This window comes from Corapipo altera, unplaced genomic scaffold (genome assembly GCF_003945725.1).
Source record: "Corapipo altera isolate COAL_440 unplaced genomic scaffold, ASM394572v1 45, whole genome shotgun sequence".
Taxonomy (NCBI): Eukaryota; Metazoa; Chordata; class Aves; order Passeriformes; family Pipridae; genus Corapipo; species Corapipo altera.
Genome location: NW_020884877.1, coordinates 9,359,086 through 9,381,555, shown reverse-complemented (window position 1 = coordinate 9,381,555; position 22,470 = coordinate 9,359,086). Strand labels below are relative to the sequence as shown.

Here is a 22,470-nt window from a genome sequence, read left to right as displayed (position 1 = left end):
TACTGAATACCAATTCTGTAAACCTGGGGAAAACGTCTCAGGTTGAACACCATCCTCAGGCTACTGAAATTCGAAAGAAAAGACAGAGCAAAAACAAAGCAGCACAGTTAATGAGTGCAGAGGTTTCTGCTCTAAAGAGAGGAGAAGAATCTGGCTCTCAAATTACCAACATTTCTGGTTACCCTCTTCAAAGGAATCATTCTTATCAACTTATCTGGGAAGAGAAACAATAGCCACATTCTTATATGAGAAGCAATCACTGGATTTACAAAGGCAGTGCTCACAGTCCTTGAGAAGAGCTTTTGGGGATGATTTTGAGCCTTGCAGTCAGTGGCCAAGAAGGAGCTCAGAAAGCAACTGAGAAAGCAACTGCAACACTTGGAGAGATACAGATTAGCTTCCTGGGAAGACAAAGGCACTTCTTGGCCTCCCTCCCTTAATTCACCAACAAGTTACTTAAGTGAAGCAGGTGCTTTCTTGATTATTCAAGACAGAAAGAATTGGCCTATCACTCCTGAAGTAAAAGAGAGAATCTAGGAGACCTGCAAAATCAGTTGCAGAAAACACCTTGCATTTTTAAAAATTAAGAAATGCAATGTTCATGTTTTTCTTGGGCTATGCAAGTTAGGGTGACTAATTCACACAAATCATCTTTTTAGCCTGAGAAGAGACAAAAATGCAAGATTGCCTAACTTCTTACATAATAAAGAGATACATATAACCATGAATAACGGTGAGAGATGCAAAAAAACCCGCAAAAATAAGCCTTGTCATAGCACAGAAAGAAAATGATTGACAAACAAGCAATATAATCAATGACTGTCACAGGCTGGCTTGAACACTTAGGCCTACAGCAACAATGCAAAAGGTTTGCATTTTAACGTTCCAAAGTGCAAAGGACACATTTCTATCTATGTTTTAATTCACTCAGTACAAAAAATTTCCAGTAAAAACATATTGAACACCAACTTTTTAAACAAAAAGGAAGTTAAACTAAACCATCATTCATTAATTTCTCACCATTTCAAATAAAGATTTAAACTGCAGTGTGACCTTGATGAGTTGATCATTAGACTGATAAGCCTGTATCATTCACTCTCCACCAGATGAACTTTTGCTGCAGATGTGTAGAACCATGCTTTCAGCACCGCTCATTCAAATTAGTGTTAATTATTGATTAGAATAAACTCAGCTTGTTCCAGTTTTCTCTCATCACAGGGAACATGCATATTAGTACAACTGACATTTGAACAGGTCAGATTTCTGTTTCAGAGAATATTTCTACAAGATAGTTTCTAGTTTAAGTTTTCAAAATTCACCATAACATTTTTGCCATTTCCTCTCACAAGTAACCAGCACTTTCAATGTTCACCAAACTGGCTTTTTTTTACTGAAGTGGCCTCGCTTATTAAGAAACGTCAAGGCACCAAAATCCCAAATTAACATCTGCTATTGTTGTATTGCAGCCCAGTTGTTTCGTGCATTTTTTCAAAGAGGTCTCCCTGTCACACACTGAACAAGAATATTAAGTAGCAGCAAATTATTGGTATAGTATAGCTCCAGAGAGGCATTCATAAATTGCTCCATGTGTTTGAGGTATTAACTGTACTGTAACAGGAATGCAGTTTTTCAGTTGTACTTTCTTTTTTCCACAGATGTGCACTCCTCAGATTTAAATTAAAAGCAATATATGAGACTTACTTAGAATAAAAATATTAACTGCAAAAAAAAATTAAAATGCATGGTTGGCTTAGGAGGAACAAGAAATGTGGAAAGTTCTTAAAAAAACCAAAACACATTCTTTGAAAGAAGAGCTGCCTTGCAGACAGAACCAAAACCAGAGAAAGTAGCAGCTACAGCAAGTGCAGCTCATGCAATTAGCAATCTTAGTCTTTAATCAACCCCAGTGTGCTGCAGATGTTTAGCTAGGAGTTTTACCATGGGGGTGGGGTGGGGTGTCAAAGTATGAAGAAAAAAACCCAAACCGAACAAAAATCTTGAATTAGTGACACTCTACCTCAGTGATTGGTTGCCCCTGTGATGTCAAGTCCAGTTCCTGAGGTCTCGTCACCTTATCGATATCCAAGGAGTCCATGCTGGAAGCTGCAGAGGTCATGCTGGAGCGGGAGGAGTTACTGATCGAGCGCACCTCAGCATCACTCACTGTGCCAGCAGACGCTGTCCTCCTGTGCTGAGCAGTAACTGCTGCTTTGGTGTCTTCTGCAATGGACTGTTGGGCTGCCTCATCCATGCTCAAAGAGGCCTTCTCTAGCTGTGCGGTGATGTCATCCAAAGACACGTTGGCATGTGATGGTTTAGTCACCTTACCAGAGGAGGAGGATAATCCTTTCATGCTGCTGTGCTTAGTAGAAGGTCGACTAGCAGGTGGTTTCTGAGTTTTGGATTCTGTGGCAGGACGTTTCACTGCAGCATTGTTTGCTGAATGAGACCCGATGCTGCTGAGCTCCTGTTCTATGGAACAGAGATCAGCCATGAGGGCATCCAGATCCACAGTCTCCCCCTGATTCAGGGCTTCTGCAACAAACAACAGTTGTCAGTATGTGCAGAGTTTTCATTTGCAACTCTTCACTTTATGTTATCAAATCTAACAGTTAGGGTAAGGGAGTAAAGGAAGCAGCATTTTCTTTTCCCATCTGTATTGTAAGATCTCTGTTCACTGTTAAGCAGAAGTTCATTTGCACTACTACTCTTGACCAGTGCACCTTTCACACAATTTAGATTAAACACATTTGCCAGCAAAAGAAATCTATGAGTGTGCAGATTACGTTTGAGAAGTTAAAACTACTTTCCTGTGAACCAATTTAAAAATACATCTGCAGAGCACCATGTCTCAGCTTTTAAAAAAAATACTAGACTGCAGTTCTCAGATACTAGGTGCCATAAAATATATACTGTTTCAGTATACTCAAAATTCTGGCATCAGAAAGCAATGCCTTCAGCAAATATGTTCTCACTTCAGCTAGAAGTGTACTCAAATGCTCTTATATTTTAACCTGTTTTCATTTGTAGCTGGAATAAGGGTTTTTTTCTTAAACTAATATTTGAGGGGTAAATAATTCAACAAACCATTCAAATTGTACATGGAGAAGCGATATGAGAAGTTGGCAAGATTGGTTTCCTGACGGAGAGGTGATCTCTTCACCGGTGCCACAGGCTTGTCCGTATCCAAACTCTGAAAAGGATCAAAAAAAGGGCAAAATGAAGTTTGACATGGAACTGGACAAGCAAATCTTTAAGATGAATGAGAATTCATCTTCTCCAAGAGAAATTTTTCAAAATCTCCAGGCACATAAAAAAACCCAACCCTCCTTTTCAGGCTTTAGACTGAAAACATACATCGTCATACAACAGAGATTTAGCTTCAGATATGCAATAAAGAAAAGGCGTTAAACACATTCTGGTTTTTGCTGAATCAAAGGAAGGAAGCATATTCCACATGCTTTTTTAAGTGGTGTTACATACTAGCTCATTTGAAACACAGGCAGTTGGCTCAGCTGTAACAATTTCTCTGCAGCAAACTGGGAAAGGATTTAAACACATTCAGCCTGTGATACTCTAAGATATGCATCATTAGCTTATGAGCATAATCATGGCATAAGCACATAAAAACATTCAATGAAGAATTCTATTTTATTAAAAGGGATTTTAAATTGGCTAAATTCAGACATTTTTTTCAATGAGCCTCTCCTGTGAACAATGTTAAATTGTGAAAGCAATCCCTAGCCAGCTTATGTAGGACACTTTTTTTTAGAAAAACTAGTATAGGTTAAAAAAAAGAGACACTGTTATTTCTCATCTTGAATTGTTATGTTATGAAGGCTAATGTGTTATAAAAAATACCAGGATTTGTGTAAGTAGCAAGCAGTAGGGCACTGTGACCCAGCTGGTGACCCAAGAGGTACATGTCAGGGCCAGTAGCTGCTGCCCCTGGAGTGGCAAGTGTTACATGGGGAATCCAGCTCTGGCCATCACCAAAGCTCAACAGGCCCATAGAATGTCTGAAATGAAGCAGTGCTTGTACTGATAAAGATTTTCTGAAGATATGCTTGTCTGAAGGAAAAGCATCTTCTAGTTCTAACAGAATAAAGTTTCTCACCTAAGCTTTTTATTTTCATTTTCTATATCTCTACTCAAGCCTTTGTTAAAAAATGAAATGCACTAATTTTTCCCCTAATATTTATTATCACTGAATTCCCTTCTTTCCTCAGCCTGGCCCAAATTTAATCCCCTCCCCCAGCTCCCCAAATCAATTACTGAGTCAATCATCACTTAATGAAAAGACAGTGATGAAGCTTTGTCTTCCATCAGATGGCAAGAACCTCACCTCTGATGAAGCTTAAGTGTTGTCCCAGACAGAATAGCAGAGAGGGGGTGGGGGGTGGAAAAATCTATCTATAACCCTGGAGACAGAAGAGGCAAATTAGGGTTCATTCCTTCAGACTGAATCCACAGATTGTTACAAAAGATGTGCTGTAAAGCAAATCTATCCTGGTTAAAAATATCTAAAATGTGTTTTACTGACCTTAATAACAACAAAGTTATTTCACCTCTTTGAAAATAGATGTGATATTCTCTCACTGTTACCTGAAGCACATTCTCCATAACACATTACATTGCTAAAACAGCATTTTGGAGAACTGCTAAAAACTGAAACAGCACCAAAAAGCTTAGTTCTGAATAAACATGAGAAGCAAGGTAAGATTTCCTTCATTTAACCTGTACCATAGAGCAGGACAACTTAAGCAGTATAAATGTTAACCCACTGTGCCAAACACGGCTCACACACACTGCAGATTTGTGACTTCATTTTATAATGCTTTTGTTAGACCAACAGTTAAAGAGGGCAAAGTGAATTCCAGTGATCTCATGGGTATTTTAACAATTTCAAATCTTTAAAAAAGCACTTACATCTGGAGAGGAATCTGGGTCTTACTTTAAATCCCCTTAAAGTAAACATTTATGAAATCTAAAAAGGAAGTTAAAGTTCAAGGATCTCAGGATCTCCTACTGCTCTTGGAAGTCCAGCTGATAAACAGCAACAAATGCTGAGACTACAGGAGAATGCACTTTAGATCTCATTAACTCCAATCACTCCTCTTTATTGAGACTTCATTAGGGCTGCATCAGGACCTGATCATTTTCCAAATAAACTAACTGAGACACAACTAACTCCATGAACTTGCTTATAAAAAATAATATGAGGTCAAAGTTTTGGGGGAAATGTCATTTCTCAATAGTTGCAAAAGATAGAAGGGCAACTGTCAGGCTATGTTGCAGACTGTGTTGAAAAGCAATACGAAGGTGAGAAACAAATAACGTGGGTCTCCTGTTAACTACTCATTAGTACGTTTTAAAAACTTTGCATGGACCAGCAACAAATTGAGACATGACCCCGAAATCTGCACATCAACAGTGTAGCTATAACCCCCAAATAAAATATGCTTATATTTCTAGGCTGCTAGAGTTGAAAAAAACAGGGCAGAGAATAAGAGGTTCAAGACCAATTACCCGCTGTGCTCTTCTGTGAAGATCCTCACTCAAAGTGATTTACAAAGCCCAAACCTTCAAAATGGTTTTCACTTATCACTAAAAATCCTTCTTGCAAAGTTAAAAACACAGGAAGAATTAATATATACAGATTCATGTCATACTCTTCTATTCATTTCAAAAAGCAAGATTCTTTATTGCCCTGCATGTACAAGTTCAGAAAAAAATTACTTTCCCCTATACGCTATATAAATTTAGAACCTGCAGGCAGAAATTTAACCAGATTCAGAGATGAGCCTGAATCTGAAACTCTGTCATCAATAGCTTAATTTTCCTTCAGTCTTTGGGTAAGATGAAGATGAGAAAAACTGCCTCTTCTCTAGCTTAATGAAACTTCAGTTACCATACCTTTGCTTAATTCCACACGATAAACAAGGAGAAGATTAAATATGCTATTCAGGAGGGCCAGCTCACAGAGCTGTAAAACCCCTGCAAGCAGTCACAGAGAAATGGCCTATCACCCCAGGATAGGCATACCAGGCAAAATGCAAGAGCTGCTTGTGAAGGAAAGGAAAAGCATTGGAAAGCTGGAAGTGCCAAAAGAAGATGTCCTATCAGCTGCTTCTCTGATGCAGGAAGAGAACTCTGGAACAATGATGAGTCCTCTAGGGTGTATCAGGTCACTTTACCATGTCATGAGTGCCAATGTTCACAATTTCCTGTTCCTTATTGCTGTTCAGGTGCAACAAATAAATGCTGTCACAGCTGGACAACGTCAAACCACGTTTGGAGACACAGCCTATCTCTAGTCAGCTAAAGTCCATGTTTCTTTATATACACAAGCACAAAATACCAATTCCGTCGTTTCTGGAAGGAATCATACCCTTTGGGAAAGGCCAAACTAGAAGGTTGTGAAAAATAAATTTAACAACCTTGAGATGGGAAAAAGAAGCCAATTTACAAACTTTTAAAACTGGTCACAGGCTAAAGTTTACCTTGCTGCAAGCAGCAGTGCTGAGCAGGTAGCATCCAACTGAAAAGAATCATAATACTTCAGTAAGATGTTTGAAATATCCCTCACCTGGGTGAGTTTGTCCAGTTCGCCCAGCCAGGCCCCAAACATCTTGTCCAGATCCTGGTCTTCCTTATCACTATCTTCTTCTGCACCATGGTCAAGCTCTTCATCTGACAATTGCTCCATCTGAAAAAAATAAAAGTTTGACACTCAAATTTTCTTATCAGTGCCTAAAAAAACTGGTGTCAGCTACTATGTTTCTGAAAAAATATTCTGAAGTCAAAGCACTTCTGTCCATTACCTTTCCAAAAACTGCATTCACAGTTTATTATCCTGCTCACTAGTGAAGACTTAGTATGAAAGTTGCAATGGATAATTACCAAGCCATTTTTGCAGCTTGCTTTTGTCAGAACCATGCAGAAAAAATTAAGAACAGAGTTCACAATATTTAATACACCATCAGAAATTATTTCATGCTAGCCTTGCATGTGCATTCACTGCCAGCTATTGTTGGCAAAATATATTGACATTACATACAAAAATCCAGCTCTCGTCCAAGGAATTCAGCTGACCACAGTTAAGCAACACCATTCAACCCACAGGAAGTGCAGTCTCACTGCACTGCAAATAGATCACTCTACACATCCGTAAACAGAAATACCTAAACAGGCCACAGAGAATGTCAGCAATACATCCCCTGAGACAATTTAAATCTTGGACACTGACCAGATCAGTTCAGTGATACTGTACAATTTTTATTCAACAAAGAAACTCCTCCCTGGAAGCAAAGAGTCACTGTAACATTTATCAGATCCTCCTTCATTCAACAAAGCTGTAACCAAGATAAAGACTTAATGTTCTCCAAAGCTTAACTCTTATTACCCCAAAGAAAATTAACCTTTTGTTAAGCAAGCCTCTATTCTTTTCTCCAAACATGTCCTCCAGCCCCTTCTACAGAGGTAAGACACACGTGCCTTTCTGGGTACATACACACCAATAAAGCCAGGATCTGGTTCAGAACATCCTTGGGGCAGGGGGGCGGTGGGCAGCGCAACGAACTAGGTAACAATTTGGGAGCTATCAGGCAGCATAAAAGAATAAATCCTGGAGATGTGCTATAGAATGTCCAGAGACAGTTGAGAACAGATCACCACCAAGAGCAACACAAAAAATGAATGGTGAGTTGTACACCTTGATTTAGTCAAGTCAAAGAATCACAGTGTATGCTGAGTTGGAAGGGACCCACAAGGATCATTGAGTCCAACTCCTGTCCCTGCACAGGATCCTCCGCAAGAGTCACACCATGTGCCTGAAAGTATAGTCCAAACGCTTCTTGAACTCTGTCAGGCTTGGTGCTGTGACCACTTCCCTGGGGAACCTGTTCCAGTGCCCAACCACCCTCTGGGGGAAGAACTTTTTCCTAATATCCAAACTAAACCTCCCCTGACACAACTTCAGGCCATTCCCTTGAGTCCTGTCACTGGGCACCACAGAAAAGAGACCAGTGACAGTCTCTGAGTGCCTGCCCCTCCTCTTCTCCTTACAAGAAAGTTGTAACCGCAATGAGGTCTCCCCTCAGTCTCCTCTTCTCCAGGCTGAACAGACCCAGTGACTTCAGCCGCTACTCACTGGCTTCCCCTCAAGGCCCTTCCCCATCTTCATTGCCCTCCTTTGGACACTCTCTAATGGCTTAATATCTTTCTTATATTGTAGTGCCCAAAATTGCCACAATATTCAAGGTGAGGCAGCCCCAGTTCAGAGCAGAGCAGGACAATCCCCTCCCTCACCCGGCTGGTGATGCTTTGCCTGATTCCCCCCCGGACATAGTTGGCCCTCCTGGCTGCCAGGGCACTGCTGGCCCATATTCAACCTGCCATCAACCAGGACCCCCAGGTCCCTTTCCACAGCTCTGCTTTCCAGCATCTCATTGCCCAGTCTGTATGTACATCTGGAGTTGCCCCAGCCCAGGTGCAGATTCTGGCACTTTCCCTTGTTGAACTTTATGTGGAAGGTGATTGCCCAGTTCTCCAACTTGTCAAAGTCATGGGTTACATAGTTGTTTGCTACATAGCTTTCTGAAAACACCAGTTTAAACAAACTTTCTAAATGCTAGTCTTCAGGAAAAGACAAATCTTAGCCTGAAAGACATCACAGTGTTGCAGAGTTGAACTGATAAGGAATGTTATAAAAGAAGATATAGGTGATCTCTGAGAAAAAACTGTTCAATCTATTTTTCACTTTATATGACAGTTGTTAATGCAAAAATACCTCCATGATTTAAAAACAGCCTTTCCTTATATTTATATATTGCTTTTCACTTTCTCTTGATAAAACAGTCAGGGAACAGGAAACTTTAGAGGTGATCCATAATTCTGAGGTCAGCAAAAGCCAATGCCTCCCATGGATGCAAGATACTGCCATCCAGTTGCAAGTTGCTGCCATCCAGCAAAGCTGCTTCAGTCCACTACTGAGATTCTACTTTAGTGGCAGAGCATAATGCAGCTGCCTACCTTCAAAGGGGTAATAATATTAAAGCTGACTCGTCATGGCACACTGCACTGTGCCAATGCTGAACAAATTAAATTCACCATCTGAAGCTCCTTTCTTCCAACACTTGCTTTGAATTCTGCACTCTAAGAAATGGAAGGAAGCTCTTCCTAACATTTAAGGGTGACGCTGAAATCATAAAACCCCACAAACCCAATATACTTATGTAACAGAGCTGCATCCTTCCACCAAGACTGCATCATTTGACAACACAGTATTTTCCAGTGTCTATATACACTTAAAATAAAGGATTTTTATTTGAAAGCTAAAGGAAGTTATTAAAGGGTGCCTTACAAAAAAATAAATGGAAAAAATGGCAAATCAAATAAATGGAAACTAGGATATAAAACAGTCAGAGCTCAGTATTTATAGATACTTTACACTGCTAGCCTTTCCTTCTTTGAGCTGTTTTTGATGATCTACAGTTAGATGAGACCTGTTTTGCACTGGATTCATTCTGTGGCACAGTTCATAACTCATGCTTTCATTAAGAGAGGAGCTTGCTCTTTTTACTAATATTTCTGAGCATCTGAGATGTGGAAAACATTCTCAATTTCCCATAAACTGTTGCTTTAGCTATTTTAACTTGGCATCAGAGACACTGCTTTAATTCCAGTTACTCTGAAGACAGAATTAGCAGCCTAAAGAAAACTTCTACCAGTGAAGTACTGTTGTGTCAGCATGTCTGGCACTAAAACCTCTAGTATTTGCCAGCTCCTTGTAGTCCCCACCCAAGCTTCCTAACGTCAGCTGCATTTCCTATGAGCCTGTCAACCTTTACTTGCAAAAGGCACACAGAGGATAGTGTCTCACTTAAGAAACAGCTAATATTAACTTGCCAGTTCTGTAAAAGGAATTTTTCTTAGCACAATTCCACTACCAGAAGATATCCCAAAGGACATTAATTAAAGAATTAATTCAACAAACAAAGACAAAATGCTCAGAAAACAGTATCTGAATTTTTGACATAAGCACTCAAAACACTAACAACTTATAAAAGAGTACACATTCCAATTAAAAACTTCAAATTTTCCTTTTACAATCATTTTCTTTCTCACTGCTGTTGATCACAGTAACCACACACCATGTTTTAGCACATCACACCTAACTGGGAGTTATCATACCTTTCTAAGGATACAACATCCTTCTTCATAACAAGAAAGAAAAATGGCCTAAGTATAAAGAGTGGGAGGTTGTGTGTGTTTTGTTTTGTTGTGTTGGGCTTTTTTGTTAAAGGAGTAATTTAGAACTAAATCAGATGTACAAAATGGAAAAGGGGTAATTGTTCTAACGTGATACCCTAAAGTAAGCCACTCACATTCCTAAAGCGTTTGCAGGGTAGCAGAGTTTAAGTAGCTTTTGTTTCTGCTTAGCTCACACCAGATCAAGTGCCAAAGGAACTTTAGGATTCAAGTTATTTTTCAACACTTCACCTCCTATTCAGTTCGAGTGTTTGTCAGAATAGAACATAATGAAAATGAGCAGCATCATTATGGGATACCTAGATAAAATACAGTACAGTCTTCCATGTGCAAGTAACGCCTTCTGCACTGAAGTGTGGTCTATGCACTATTTCATTATCAGCTACAGACTGTGACAGTCTGTATTATCTGTTTGAAATGCTATTTAAACAGGCAGACTCACAGTCACTGTAAGTCAGCTATCAAGTTTCCAAAACAGTTCATTAGGTTTGTTCACATTTAAATGCATGAAACACAGTATACTCTATTTTATTTATGAAAAACTGTTAAGGCTTTCATTAGAAGTTACCCATTGCAACATTTAATCATAACCTACTATGTTAAATTACACTGTAAAAAACCCCATCAACAATAATTTAGGGAGAAAAAAAAGAAAAATTTACTCTTTCAAGCTGATTCTTATACAAGCCATTGTAGCTTTTAGTACACCAGGACAATCATTAGATCATGTCACGTTAAAACACACGAGGAAAGATGGAAAGCCCAAGAACAATGCTTCAAATAGACCATTCTGACATTTTCATTTGAAACCATTGCAGAACTCTGAAACTAAGAAACAGCTGTCATCAGAAAGCAACAACTTTGGGACGGAGTTAAGTTATAATCAAGACTTTACTCACTGAGACCCCATTCTGTGCACTTGCATGTTAAGACAGTAGTTCCTACCTCAAATCAACCCAGTTCAAGACAGCAGAAATCTTTACTACATTAACAATATCTCCTTCTAATAAAAACACTCTGCACTGAAAAAAAAAACAGATATAAAAGAATCAAGCTGCAGGATTTGTCTATACCACAAGTAATTAATTATGGAAAGATCATAAGAGAAATAATAATAGAATTCTGTGTCCAACTGGTAACACCAATGTGCTTAAAGGGTCAGCTACAAGAATGTGTTTATTCACTATAATTGCAGAAGCACTGTAATTAGAATTTTGAACTAGAGATGCTTTAGTGTGTTCAAAAACAACTGACAGCATAAAACTCTAAAATGAAAACATACCATCTTTCGGGCAACTGATGTTTTCACCCCCAAGCTTCTACAAGCTCATGCTTATTCCTGAATTAAGGATTTGCTTCCTAAAAACAACTATGGAATTTGTTACAAAGCTACTATAAGGATGCAGCAGACAATACACAAATGTTCCAAACAACATCTCAAGAAGTAACTGGTTTTCTGCATTTTAAAAGCTAACCCCAGGAACCAAAAGGAACTGCATTGCATACTCTGGTTTGGGAAACATACTCTGCATCTCATCTGGAAATCAAAGTTCCCTCGTTTGTGATCGTTCCTGTGTCATTGTGACAGTATCCATTTAAGAAGTTGTATGTGACAGAACACTACAGTAATATACTGTACAAGCACCTAGGCACAGTGTGCACACATAATTTCAAGAGTAAGATTCTAGCAGTTTTTCTTGTCTAATATTTATTCACCTGACTGCTTAAAGAAAAAGGTTTCTTAAACAGAAAAAAAAATTGAAATGCTTTCATAAAAATGACAGCCAAAGCCCACATCCATATTCCATGTTTCTATACATTTTACTAAAGTCATGGTAAATAATGAAAGGTAGTTTAAGCACATACATTATTTGTTTCATATTACTGCTCTGTCCACATGACAGGGACCAGTCAATTCTAGTGCATTTTTCATTAAAAATAAGTCTTATGGTATAACTGACACCAACATTTCTCCTTTGAATTTAATAAGCAGCACACTAAGCCAGTGACACAGTGCAGATCATTTGCTTTAGTATGTCCATCTTTCTTCTTAGTAAGTATAAAGTATTCTGAAAGTAACTACTCCTGAAAAAGATATTTGGAGGGGGATTAGAAAGTTAAGGGAAACTCTTTGTGCATTATCCAATGTTCTATAACCCAGTTTACATTAAGAGTAATCTAGATGAAAAGCTGAACAAAAGAGCATTTGTTTTCTTTGAGCTTAAAATAGCACAGGTAATACATCCCAAGGCTCCTGCAGCAAACAAACATTCAAAAACTCTCTCAAATTCAAAAACTGAGATACAAATCTGTCAGCCAAAAAATTCAAATTCAAAATGTCCCAAATGAAAAAATCTTATGTCAAGTGAAAGCCTGCTTCAACATACTATTTTGAGCCAACTTTGAGTTTGTTTGGTTTTTTTAACCATGCTTCAGGCAATAGTTTTCCAGACTTGTAGTCACAAAACAAGGTGAAAATACACTTCATTAAAAGCAAAGAGACCTTTTATAACCAATACACTGAAATACCGTGGGTTACCTCTTGAGATCCTGGACAGCAATGTAAGACCCAGGAAAAAATAGTCACACATCAATAGAGTGAAGATACATTTACGGTGTGTGAAGCATTCATTATTACTAATGCATCTCAATACTGGCTCAGTAGATTGGATTCAAGTCTACTATCTGTTTCCAGCCCTTCTTTCCCTTACTCCTCAACTCATGAAGGATGATTTCCTTACATCAGCACATTATCTGTCACAATTCAGTTGATCTGTCCTGTCCATCTCAACTGCATTCCAACTATTAAGCAAGTAAGGGACTCAGTACTGCTCTGGAAAATTGTTTTTATTTAATTTCATACTTATTTTTATAATAAACTAATTAGTAGCAACTTGGGAATAGGGCTGGCAAAAAAAGGAACAAATATTTACACACATGGGTTCTTTAAGCTGTTCTTCCAAACTGAAATAAGGCATTGTACTTTAGCAATAAATACTGTTCTTCAAACAGAGGAAGTCAAGAGCAGACCATGAAAAGCACAAAACTTATTCAGAACAACTGGGAGAAGGAAAACAATTCCAGAATATACTGAAAGGGTTTTAAAAGCAATGTGCAGTTTGCGCATATTTGTTTTTTAAGACTTTTACTTTATATCAGCCAGCTGGTCTAGATTGCAGAAATCCAGCAAGTATGAAAACCAGGCATCCTCACTGTATGGTCTTATTTTCAGGTTTAGCTGAGAGATGCAAAACTGGACAGCCCACAATATTCCCTCCCTTACCCACCGATCTGTGCAACATGCAAGAATGCATCTTTGAAACCACAGAAAAGAAACATTCGTGTCTGAATATGCATGTTTTGAATTGCAGACAGGCCAGAGTTTTATTAAAAGATCAACTAACGGCTGCTGAAAGTAACAGTTATTCAGTCAAAAACATACACAGCATTTCTAACTCCACTCTTAAAATTAAGCACATGCCTGTACAAGAACTTGCTTTTGCCTGTAGCTGTATTTTAAGTCCAGTCAAACAACAACCTTTTCACTAAGCTCATGAAAATATTTTTCTTTCCACTGTTTGTAAGTTTGTAATATAAATATTTATTGCAACACGAGGGAACACATAACTTACATTTCAGCAACTGCTAATGAAATGATTGTTTGAAAAAGCAACTGAAAGAAGAAAAAAGTCTTAATCAGTTATCAGATGGTAACATCAAAGCCAGTTGTCTCACTGCTTCTGGAATCCCCCAAAATACATCAATGCTGTATACAGTAAATAGAGATTTTTTAAACTTGGTGCTGTTCATGAGAGCACTGTTATCCCTGTCAGGTTCTAAGAGGCTGTTCAACAACTACCCCTGGAGATTCTGACCAGGAAAGTCAAACATCCCACAGTTGCTCCCCAGTCTTCCACAGATTCAGCACCAGATCTTTAGAATGAAGCAGACTGTGTTAAACAGGGATCTGACAACACAGTGCTATTCACAGACAATACAAATATGAAAGTATAAAGCTATTCTTGGTTAGCAGGATGAAGAAATAGAAAAATATTGTTCTCCATATTCATATCCTCTGCAGCTCCCTTTGTATTTAATCAGAACTTACGCACTCCCCCTCTAACTTTAGTTGACACAAGCACCCACAATTTCCTGAAATAAACAAACTGAAGATATCAGAATGTTTACTTCATCATCTTGATTTCTAACAATGGGAAACGATTCTGATGTGCCACAGCAAAACCACCCACAAAACACCTACCCATCCACCCCTTCTTTGTTTGAAAGCTTTAAGAGAGATGTAACAAGCAAAGTGCATCAAGCAAAATACCCTGTATTCCACAGGGTTGGTTTCTGATTTTAAGCTGTCTTTGTACTATTATTACTATTTATATTGACTCTACCTTTCCATAATTGCAGCCTGAAATTTTAAATTAGCCTCCAAAGGGTGTCTCCTTGTACACTGAAATACAGTTATAAAATGTTGTTTCCTGTGAGATAAAGGATGCACCAAAATTACCAAAATGTCTACAGAAGAATCTAACTCTATTTGAAATTTGCACTGTTGAGAAGGCACACAGTAAAACCTTTATTCCCTCCAATATATTTCAGTGCCTGACTCATATCTAGCCAAACAGATGCTCCCTTGAAAAGAAGGGGCTTTATCAATAATTGTATCCCATTTCCTGAACCAAGATTCCAGCCAGAGTGCCCAAGTGGACAGTAAATTAATTCCCATAGAAAGAGCATCCTTATGTCTCACTGAACACTCTTTATGAAGACAACCTGAAGACAGCTATAAAAAAGTACTTAGTTCATAAAAACAAAAGTTGCTTTAGCTAAAATATTTTTTGAACAGAGGATAAAATATAAGTGTTCTGTAAAACAATGACATTCATTAGCTGCAGGAGTCAACATCTTAGTTTTACCAGCTAAGACTAAAGAATTTTCATTGTACAGTCTGTCTTCAGTAGGTAGACATGCACTTAGAAACTACATTAGCTCCAATTTTCCAGAATCTTCATTATGTGGTTATCATAACACAAACACTACTGCAGCATCTCTTTGCACTCAGTTTTAGCTTTGGAATGATGTCCAAAAAAAGAATAACAAACATAAACAAGTTGATGCAGAACAAGAAGCAGAACTAAGTTACTTAGCTCTTCAAGAACTAAGAAGTAACTCAGTAACTTCAAGAAGCATGTATCTGTAAATAATTGTTTTTTACATAAATAATATTTTTAAAATATAAGTGGCAAGTAGACAAAGGATGCATTTGTATTATAAATAAAATACAAATATCTTGGAGCATCTGCAACCTTGACAAAAGGCAGCTAGAAGTCCATAAAAGGTTTCATACTCAAGTTAAGCTTTATTACTGTCATAGGTTGAAATTGTAGTTGTCAATGTTGACTGAATTATTATAGAAGGAAAAAAAAATCAAAACCAAGCAATAACACACAAGAAAATGAAGACTGTCTTATTCTGTGGGAGGGCCACACAACAGCCTTCAAAAGAAGGATTCAACTGAGATGTGAGCAAAACATCTTTTTATGATACAGATCTAATTTCTTCCCTCTCGGGCAGGATACAGTTCCATCCCTGTCCTTGCTGTTCGAAATGCAGGTTGCATTAACCATTCTATTTGCAGACAGTGCAACAAGAGGTACTTCTATGCCAGTGCAATTGGTAAAGAAACTTGGTGAATGGGAAACTTCTCAATTCAGGATCAGCAGGTGACTGAACCAACATGTGAGAAAATGCACGAAGGGGCTGCAGGTGTGCAATACGTGAGAAGAGACAAAGCATGAGAGAATGGCTTCATATACAGCCATAGTTAATGGGCAGTGAAAAACACTCAAAACCAGCTGCATTTAAAGGAAACCACTTCACTACCAACACTAAAATAAGCACTAATTTAATAAGCCAGAGGGAGGTGGGACGAGCCTATACACAGGTGCTGTACATTGATGCCATTCTGGCCACAGCCTGAAAGACAGCTCCACAAGGAACTTATCTACCATCCTGCCCTGGGGATCTCCTCTTCAATCCACAAAAGCACTAGAAGGCACAGAATAAACTGATTTTTATGAGCTTACTTGCCTCTTGCAATTTCATCCATTCCAGAAAAGATTATGTAGTTTCTCTTCTCCATCAGCAGATTGATTATGAATTTTGTTATAATATTTGGCCTTATGCAAAGATTCCAGCTAATATTCAAACATTATTGTAGCTGTGGACCCATAATAACTATCACCAGGCTAACAACAGCACTTCCAGGCTCACCCTGCACTGGAGAAGAAGCACTAGCCAACCAATCACTATAAAAATCACATCCCTTTATAGACCAGTCTATTATGCCTGTACAGGGTCTTTTTCCACCAGGAATAAATACTCAAAACTCTCTAATCTTTACACATACACTAGGTTGTCTTTCAACTATAAGAGAGTAAAACAAAGCAAGTAACTGTCAACCAGCTGTAACAGCTGGACATCTTAACAGTGCTTACAGAAAATGGTATAAATGAATGATCTAAATCACTTAGATCACAGGTCAAATTACAATGCAGGTGAGAGTATTTCCTCATAAGACTGAGCTACTCTATGCTTTGGTATAGTTAAAAACTAATTTTTGCTCAAGGGACTCTCAAAGGTTAAAAATAATCATTATGCCAATGCTCACTTAAGATACCACAGCAGACTCTGGCAGTCTGTATGATAGGGGTACTCTCTACACTCAGAAGCAGTTGCCAAATCCCTTTCAACAAGGACCTGGTGACAGCCTATGAACTACGGCTCAAAAACTGGACAAGTCATGCTTCAGCTATGATAAATAACCAACGTTCTTCTCAGGTTGCTTCTATGAACTTTTGTATCAGGCTATATATTCTTTACACTAACCACAGCTGCAGTAGGTTGGAAGTGGATTTAGGATTCCTGGTAAGAATTAAGATTACACTGTGAAGAGCTGCATTTCACTATAGCTAGAAGTTACCTTCTCCAGAAAAAAAAAAAAATCAAACCCCACAACCGTATTTTTCAGAAAACCCACAAATGAATGTTTGATACATCTAAAGTACATAGGTGTTTCATTCTTAGCATTTATGAATCAACACATTCTGTTGTTTATAGCTAGCCATTACAAAATAGCATTATATTAAGAGATACTATATGGAAAAAAATGTTTAGAGGATGAATAGCAAAATAATCTTTTGGTTGAAATATTATCTTAGAAGGAAAAAGTATATTCAATTTAGAAGACACCTGATTTACTTCAAACCCACTTCTAACAAACTGAGCAAAAGAACAACACTGCCTTAAAAAAAAAAAAAAATATCTAAACAACAGACTACCTGGTTCAATTAATTTTATATATTCTATATTCTAAGCCACTAGTGAGACCAGATTAAGTATTACAACTGGCAGTCAACTTTCATCCTCTGACTTCATTGCAAACTGTAAGAATCACCTTTTGCTTCATCACCAACCTCTGCACAAAAGGATGTGTCTCTATTGAGAGTGAGAGGCAGGTGAAGGCGGGGAAAGGGATGTACAGTACTGCATTAACAGAGAAGAAAGGAACAGTATGTAAGGAGAGATTTTTCCATGGAAAAGCTGTGTTGTGGGAGGCTTTGAAGGGCTGTCTCAAGAGAGCAGAGCAGAGAGAGCAGGGCTCCAGAGAGCCCTGTGAATCCAGAAGAAAGACTGATGTGGGGCTCTGGACAGAGAACTGTCCTAGCAGTCAAAACTGGAAGTTTGCATGAACGGGGCAGTTTTCTATGAAAGGAAAAGGGAGGGGATTGCTTGGCAGTAAAACAACACTGCTCACTGGGCAGTGATGTGAGGCACGTAGGTTGAAGGGGTCCTTGACACACAATGAAATTTGGGAGCAACTATGTAGCATGAAAAGGAGAAAGCACAGACAAGTTCTGCATTATGTGGATATAGGGGTGGAAAAACAGGTTTATGAATCTCAAAACTGTAGGAGAATCACAGCTCCAAGAGAGTAGTTTATCAGCATCTTCCCTTGGGTCTTGCAGGTGATTAAGCACAATTTCAGATCCCCATAAACCTCCCATGCAATAACAAGACAGAAAGCCAACTTTCTGCTGTGTAAACTGCAATTCACTGTTTTCCTTGTTGATACTGTAAGAATCCAAGTTGTATTTTGAGAACTCCAGTAGGTGAGGAAAAAATAATAAAAATCACTTGAAGCAAGTCCTACACTTGCTCAACCCTTCTTCTCTTTTGCTCCTCAAAAAGTAAGAGAAGCTGTTCCAGAAGTGAACTCAATACACAGGACAACTTCTGAGAGACACCTGGTTGAGCTGGATGCAAAGTCTAACAATTTCATCACCACTATTCTCTACTAAAGCCTGTAAAATTGCTGAAGAGGAGAAAGTCTTGAGCAGATCCAGAAAGATATGCTCATCACTGATAAAGGCTGAGAATACAACTTAATTCTTATTTGCCATTTTAGTAGAATGTCACTGAAAAACTCTCTATCAAGTTTCTAAAATACAAAAATCCCCTACCAAAAAATAAAATAAAAAAAACCCCAAACCAAACCAAACAAAAAACCCCACCAAAAAATCCCAACCCCCCCAAAAACCAAACCTAACCAAACCAACCCCACCTCAAAAAAACCAACAAACTGACAACACTTCTCATTGCATTTTTTTCCTTTTTAATACTTTCTTCACTTGGTATTTTGCTTCTACTGTCAATTCAATACCTCTTCTCTGGAAGGGTGGTTTAATGATCTTAAACAAAGAAGTCCACATAATAACTCAAATCAGTATCAGCAGTTGGAGGTATAAAGCTATGAAATTTGTCACATTGCCTACTGAGCACTGACCTTAATCTCTAGTTTATAAGCCTCCTGAAACTAATTAAAAATTTTTTAAAATTAATTTTGTATGCTCAAGATGTACTCTAAAGATGTATGTTCATACTGAAAAGCTGCATTACTTCGGTTTCTAAATAAATCTTGGCAACAGAGAGTGAGGGAGGATGGGGGAAAAAACACTAGTTCTGGATATTACACCATGGGAAAAAAAGCACTCACAGCAAGAAAGCAGCCTCAACATAAAAAACCCACAAAGTTTTGCTATGTCAAAGGTTAGGGAAGTCCAAAAGCCAGTTAACACCAACTGATGCATACCAAAGGACTTTATCTAGAATTTAATTGCCTTGAGAGTAAGACCAAATGTAAATATTTAAAACAGAATCAATGTTTTAAAGCCACAGTCCTGAAAAAGTAAGGAAACCAGCTTCCAAGCAAAAAGGAAAAAAGAAAGTGTAACTTATGCCACTGAGGAAGCGAACATGAAATTTCTATACAGTAGAACAACCATGGAAGATGGGGCTGACAGCTGGGTCTTGTTAAAGGAGGACTTTAAACAGAAGTATTTAAATTCATGGGATTAGGCTAGCATTCCTAAGAAATGCTGTTCAGATCCTAAGCTGCAGAGGCCTTGTCTAAGCAGCTCAGCAACTGAGTCACATAAACAACTACTGTTAAGTCTGCTGCCACCACACTTGGTAGCTTCGTAAATGGAACTCTTCTTGCATATCAAAACTAAAGACAATACAGTGTTTTGCTATTGCAACTATGAACGTAAGTTTCAAATTTTTTCCAGAAATTATCTTCCCCCAAACTTTTAAACAAATGAGATTTTTAATTCAGTGATGGATAATCCTAAGCAGGTGGCCGAGAGCAGTTACTATACAGTCACATATATGCTGTGCATTATGTTTCACTTTACATTTTGCTTACAAATAGGCTTGGAAATTCTGTCACTCAGTATTCAATTATTCTTGTCTTTCATCCAAATTTGATGTTGTGATAAAGGTAAGGCAGATTTAGATGAAAATAAAAATGAATAGCAAAGGCTGACAAATAACTTTAAAGTTTACCAAAAAAGTTTTTAATAGTAATGCTTTTTAGATCAGATTAATATAAAGCCATCTTAAATTAACACGGGACTTGTTTTCCATGCAACTTTTTTTTTAAATACAAGAAAAATGAATGAGCTTCTTTAAACATCAGGACTACTTAGCAAGGGTCACACTGACTGAAAAATGCTATACACCAGTCTCATTTCCATGCTGAGAAACACAGCAGGGACAAGAATCAGATACTCTGTGGAATTAATCAATCTGGGGACAGACACCCTCCTATCACAACTGAATTGTAAACATCAAGAGTCCTGGCAGCCTTCAAGAAATTAAGAATGGATCTCTACAAGATGGCTTGTGGGCTTTAGCACAGAGTACCTTCCCCCAGAATCCTCAGCAGCAAAAGGCAGGATTATTTCTTTTGATAGCAGCTACTCTTTGGCTGCCACTCTGACAGCCACAGAGGCTCTCCTCCATCACAGTGGATTTATTTGGAACATGCTACTTAGTAAAAAGTCAGAGGTGAACACAGCCTGCCTAATTCTCAAGATACGCAGGGGAATAACGTTCAAAATAATTCCCACAGATCACATTCAAGTTTCCCATGAAAAGCAAAGCTGGGAGCAGGTTGTGTGACACGCTGAAGGTGGTGATCATTTGCGCTTGCCCCTTCAGAAACAAATTCACCTAGAAGCACACACTGGGCTGTGCACACCCAACAGTCCCAGTCACATAGGAAAGGAGGGGCTGCAGCACACACTTCCTCCTTCTTCCTTCCTATCCTCTCCTGGGATAAATATACTGCCTGTTCAGAGGAAGAAGCTGAGCACCAAAATGTTACGGTACTTCCAACACCAAATCCTTCCCCGTGACCTATTCTCAGAAACACAGCATTGGCAAAGGGGCAGCCCACCTCCTACCTGCATGGTCTGCATGGTCAGCACATTCATCAAATACACCTACAGCTATTATCACCTGGGTAAATCTACACACATTTATTTTTAGCAAAGCATTTGAGAAAGGCAGTCAATTTATTATTGTTATTGCCATTTAAGTGCTGCAGGGTATCAAAAAAACCACAACACATTTTGGATGGAGGTTTCCTTCGCATTTAGAAAACACTGAGACAACTCACTCAGAAGCACTAAAATTGTAAACTAATCTTTCTCTCTATTCCAGGGTCAACTGTCCTTTTCAAAGGAGTTTTTGGAAAAAATGTCTCTTCAAGCTTTCCTGATGTCTTTTTTTTTTTTTTAAGCTCCCAATGCCACAGTTTAAAATAACAACTTAGACATTAAAGCCTGAGCCAGCCTAATACCTCACTGCTGTCATGAAAAGGAAGAAGTCCCCAACCCTCCATCCATTAGCACTCTGCTCCAGAACACAACTGAGCCTTGTCAACCTTCTAAACCATCAGAAAATTCACTCAACACTCCAAACAGCAAAGCAGCCTTTCTGCTGAGTTAGCAAGCAGAAATAGATTACCCTGTGACTGGACAAATATTAGAGCCAACACACTCTTTTGAGTTCACACCAGAGAGCTGGGAGATGGGATGGAGAAAGAAACAAGTGGGACTTCCCCTTTTCGGCAGCAGCAACTTTACCTGTGACAGGCACAGTGTAACCTGTGACTCCATTTCTAGCTCTGAATGTGCTGTAAAAGATTCAAGCACTTTGCTTACGTCCTTAAGTTCAACAAGAAACAGCAAATGCCACCTTTCCCATTAGCTCAGAGATATTTTCAAATGCTACCTACTGCAGAGCATATGCAAACACATATGTATTACATTGAAAAATAGTTATAATTTTGCTGAATTTGCATTTATGTTAAAACTGGATCAGTTTTTACCAAATGAGTAAAATGACAAGACTTAACAAATTACTTTATCCACAAGCATATTCAAAGCTTATACTTTTTATTACAAGCATTTAATGCTTTAGTCCATGAATCTCTTATTGGGTACAGCTGCAACTGTGCAGTTTACTACCAATTCCGTGAAGTTCAAGTCACTTCAATTTTTCTGAACCATACATTAGCTAGCTGATATAGGCTGCCTTTCCTGTCGGTGTAAGAAATTCTCTGCTGCCTTCAAACAAAAATTAAGTCATGACACACAAGTTCACATTTGGTCTAAAGTTTGCACACAGCTTCCTTCAGATGAGAATGCACAATTGCCAGCACCACCAGCACACAGCTCAGCCTCTGACTGGTGCCAGCCATGGGACAGAGAAATGGGGGGACCAGCTTCAGGCAACAGAGCACCTTCCTCCTACATTATTTACAGCCTTCCAGACTAC

General features: G+C 38.5%; 1 protein-coding gene across 1 annotated transcript in view; it reads right to left on the bottom strand.

The window, feature by feature from the left end:
* Nucleotides 1-22,470, bottom strand: part of RAPH1 (Ras association (RalGDS/AF-6) and pleckstrin homology domains 1) — an 86,264-nt gene that overhangs the window by 48,104 nt on the left and 15,690 nt on the right. The window contains 3 exon segments of the mRNA XM_027636757.1: nt 2,018-2,535; nt 3,088-3,193; nt 6,590-6,709. Of these exon segments, the coding sequence (XP_027492558.1) occupies nt 2,018-2,535; nt 3,088-3,193; nt 6,590-6,709 (744 nt within the window).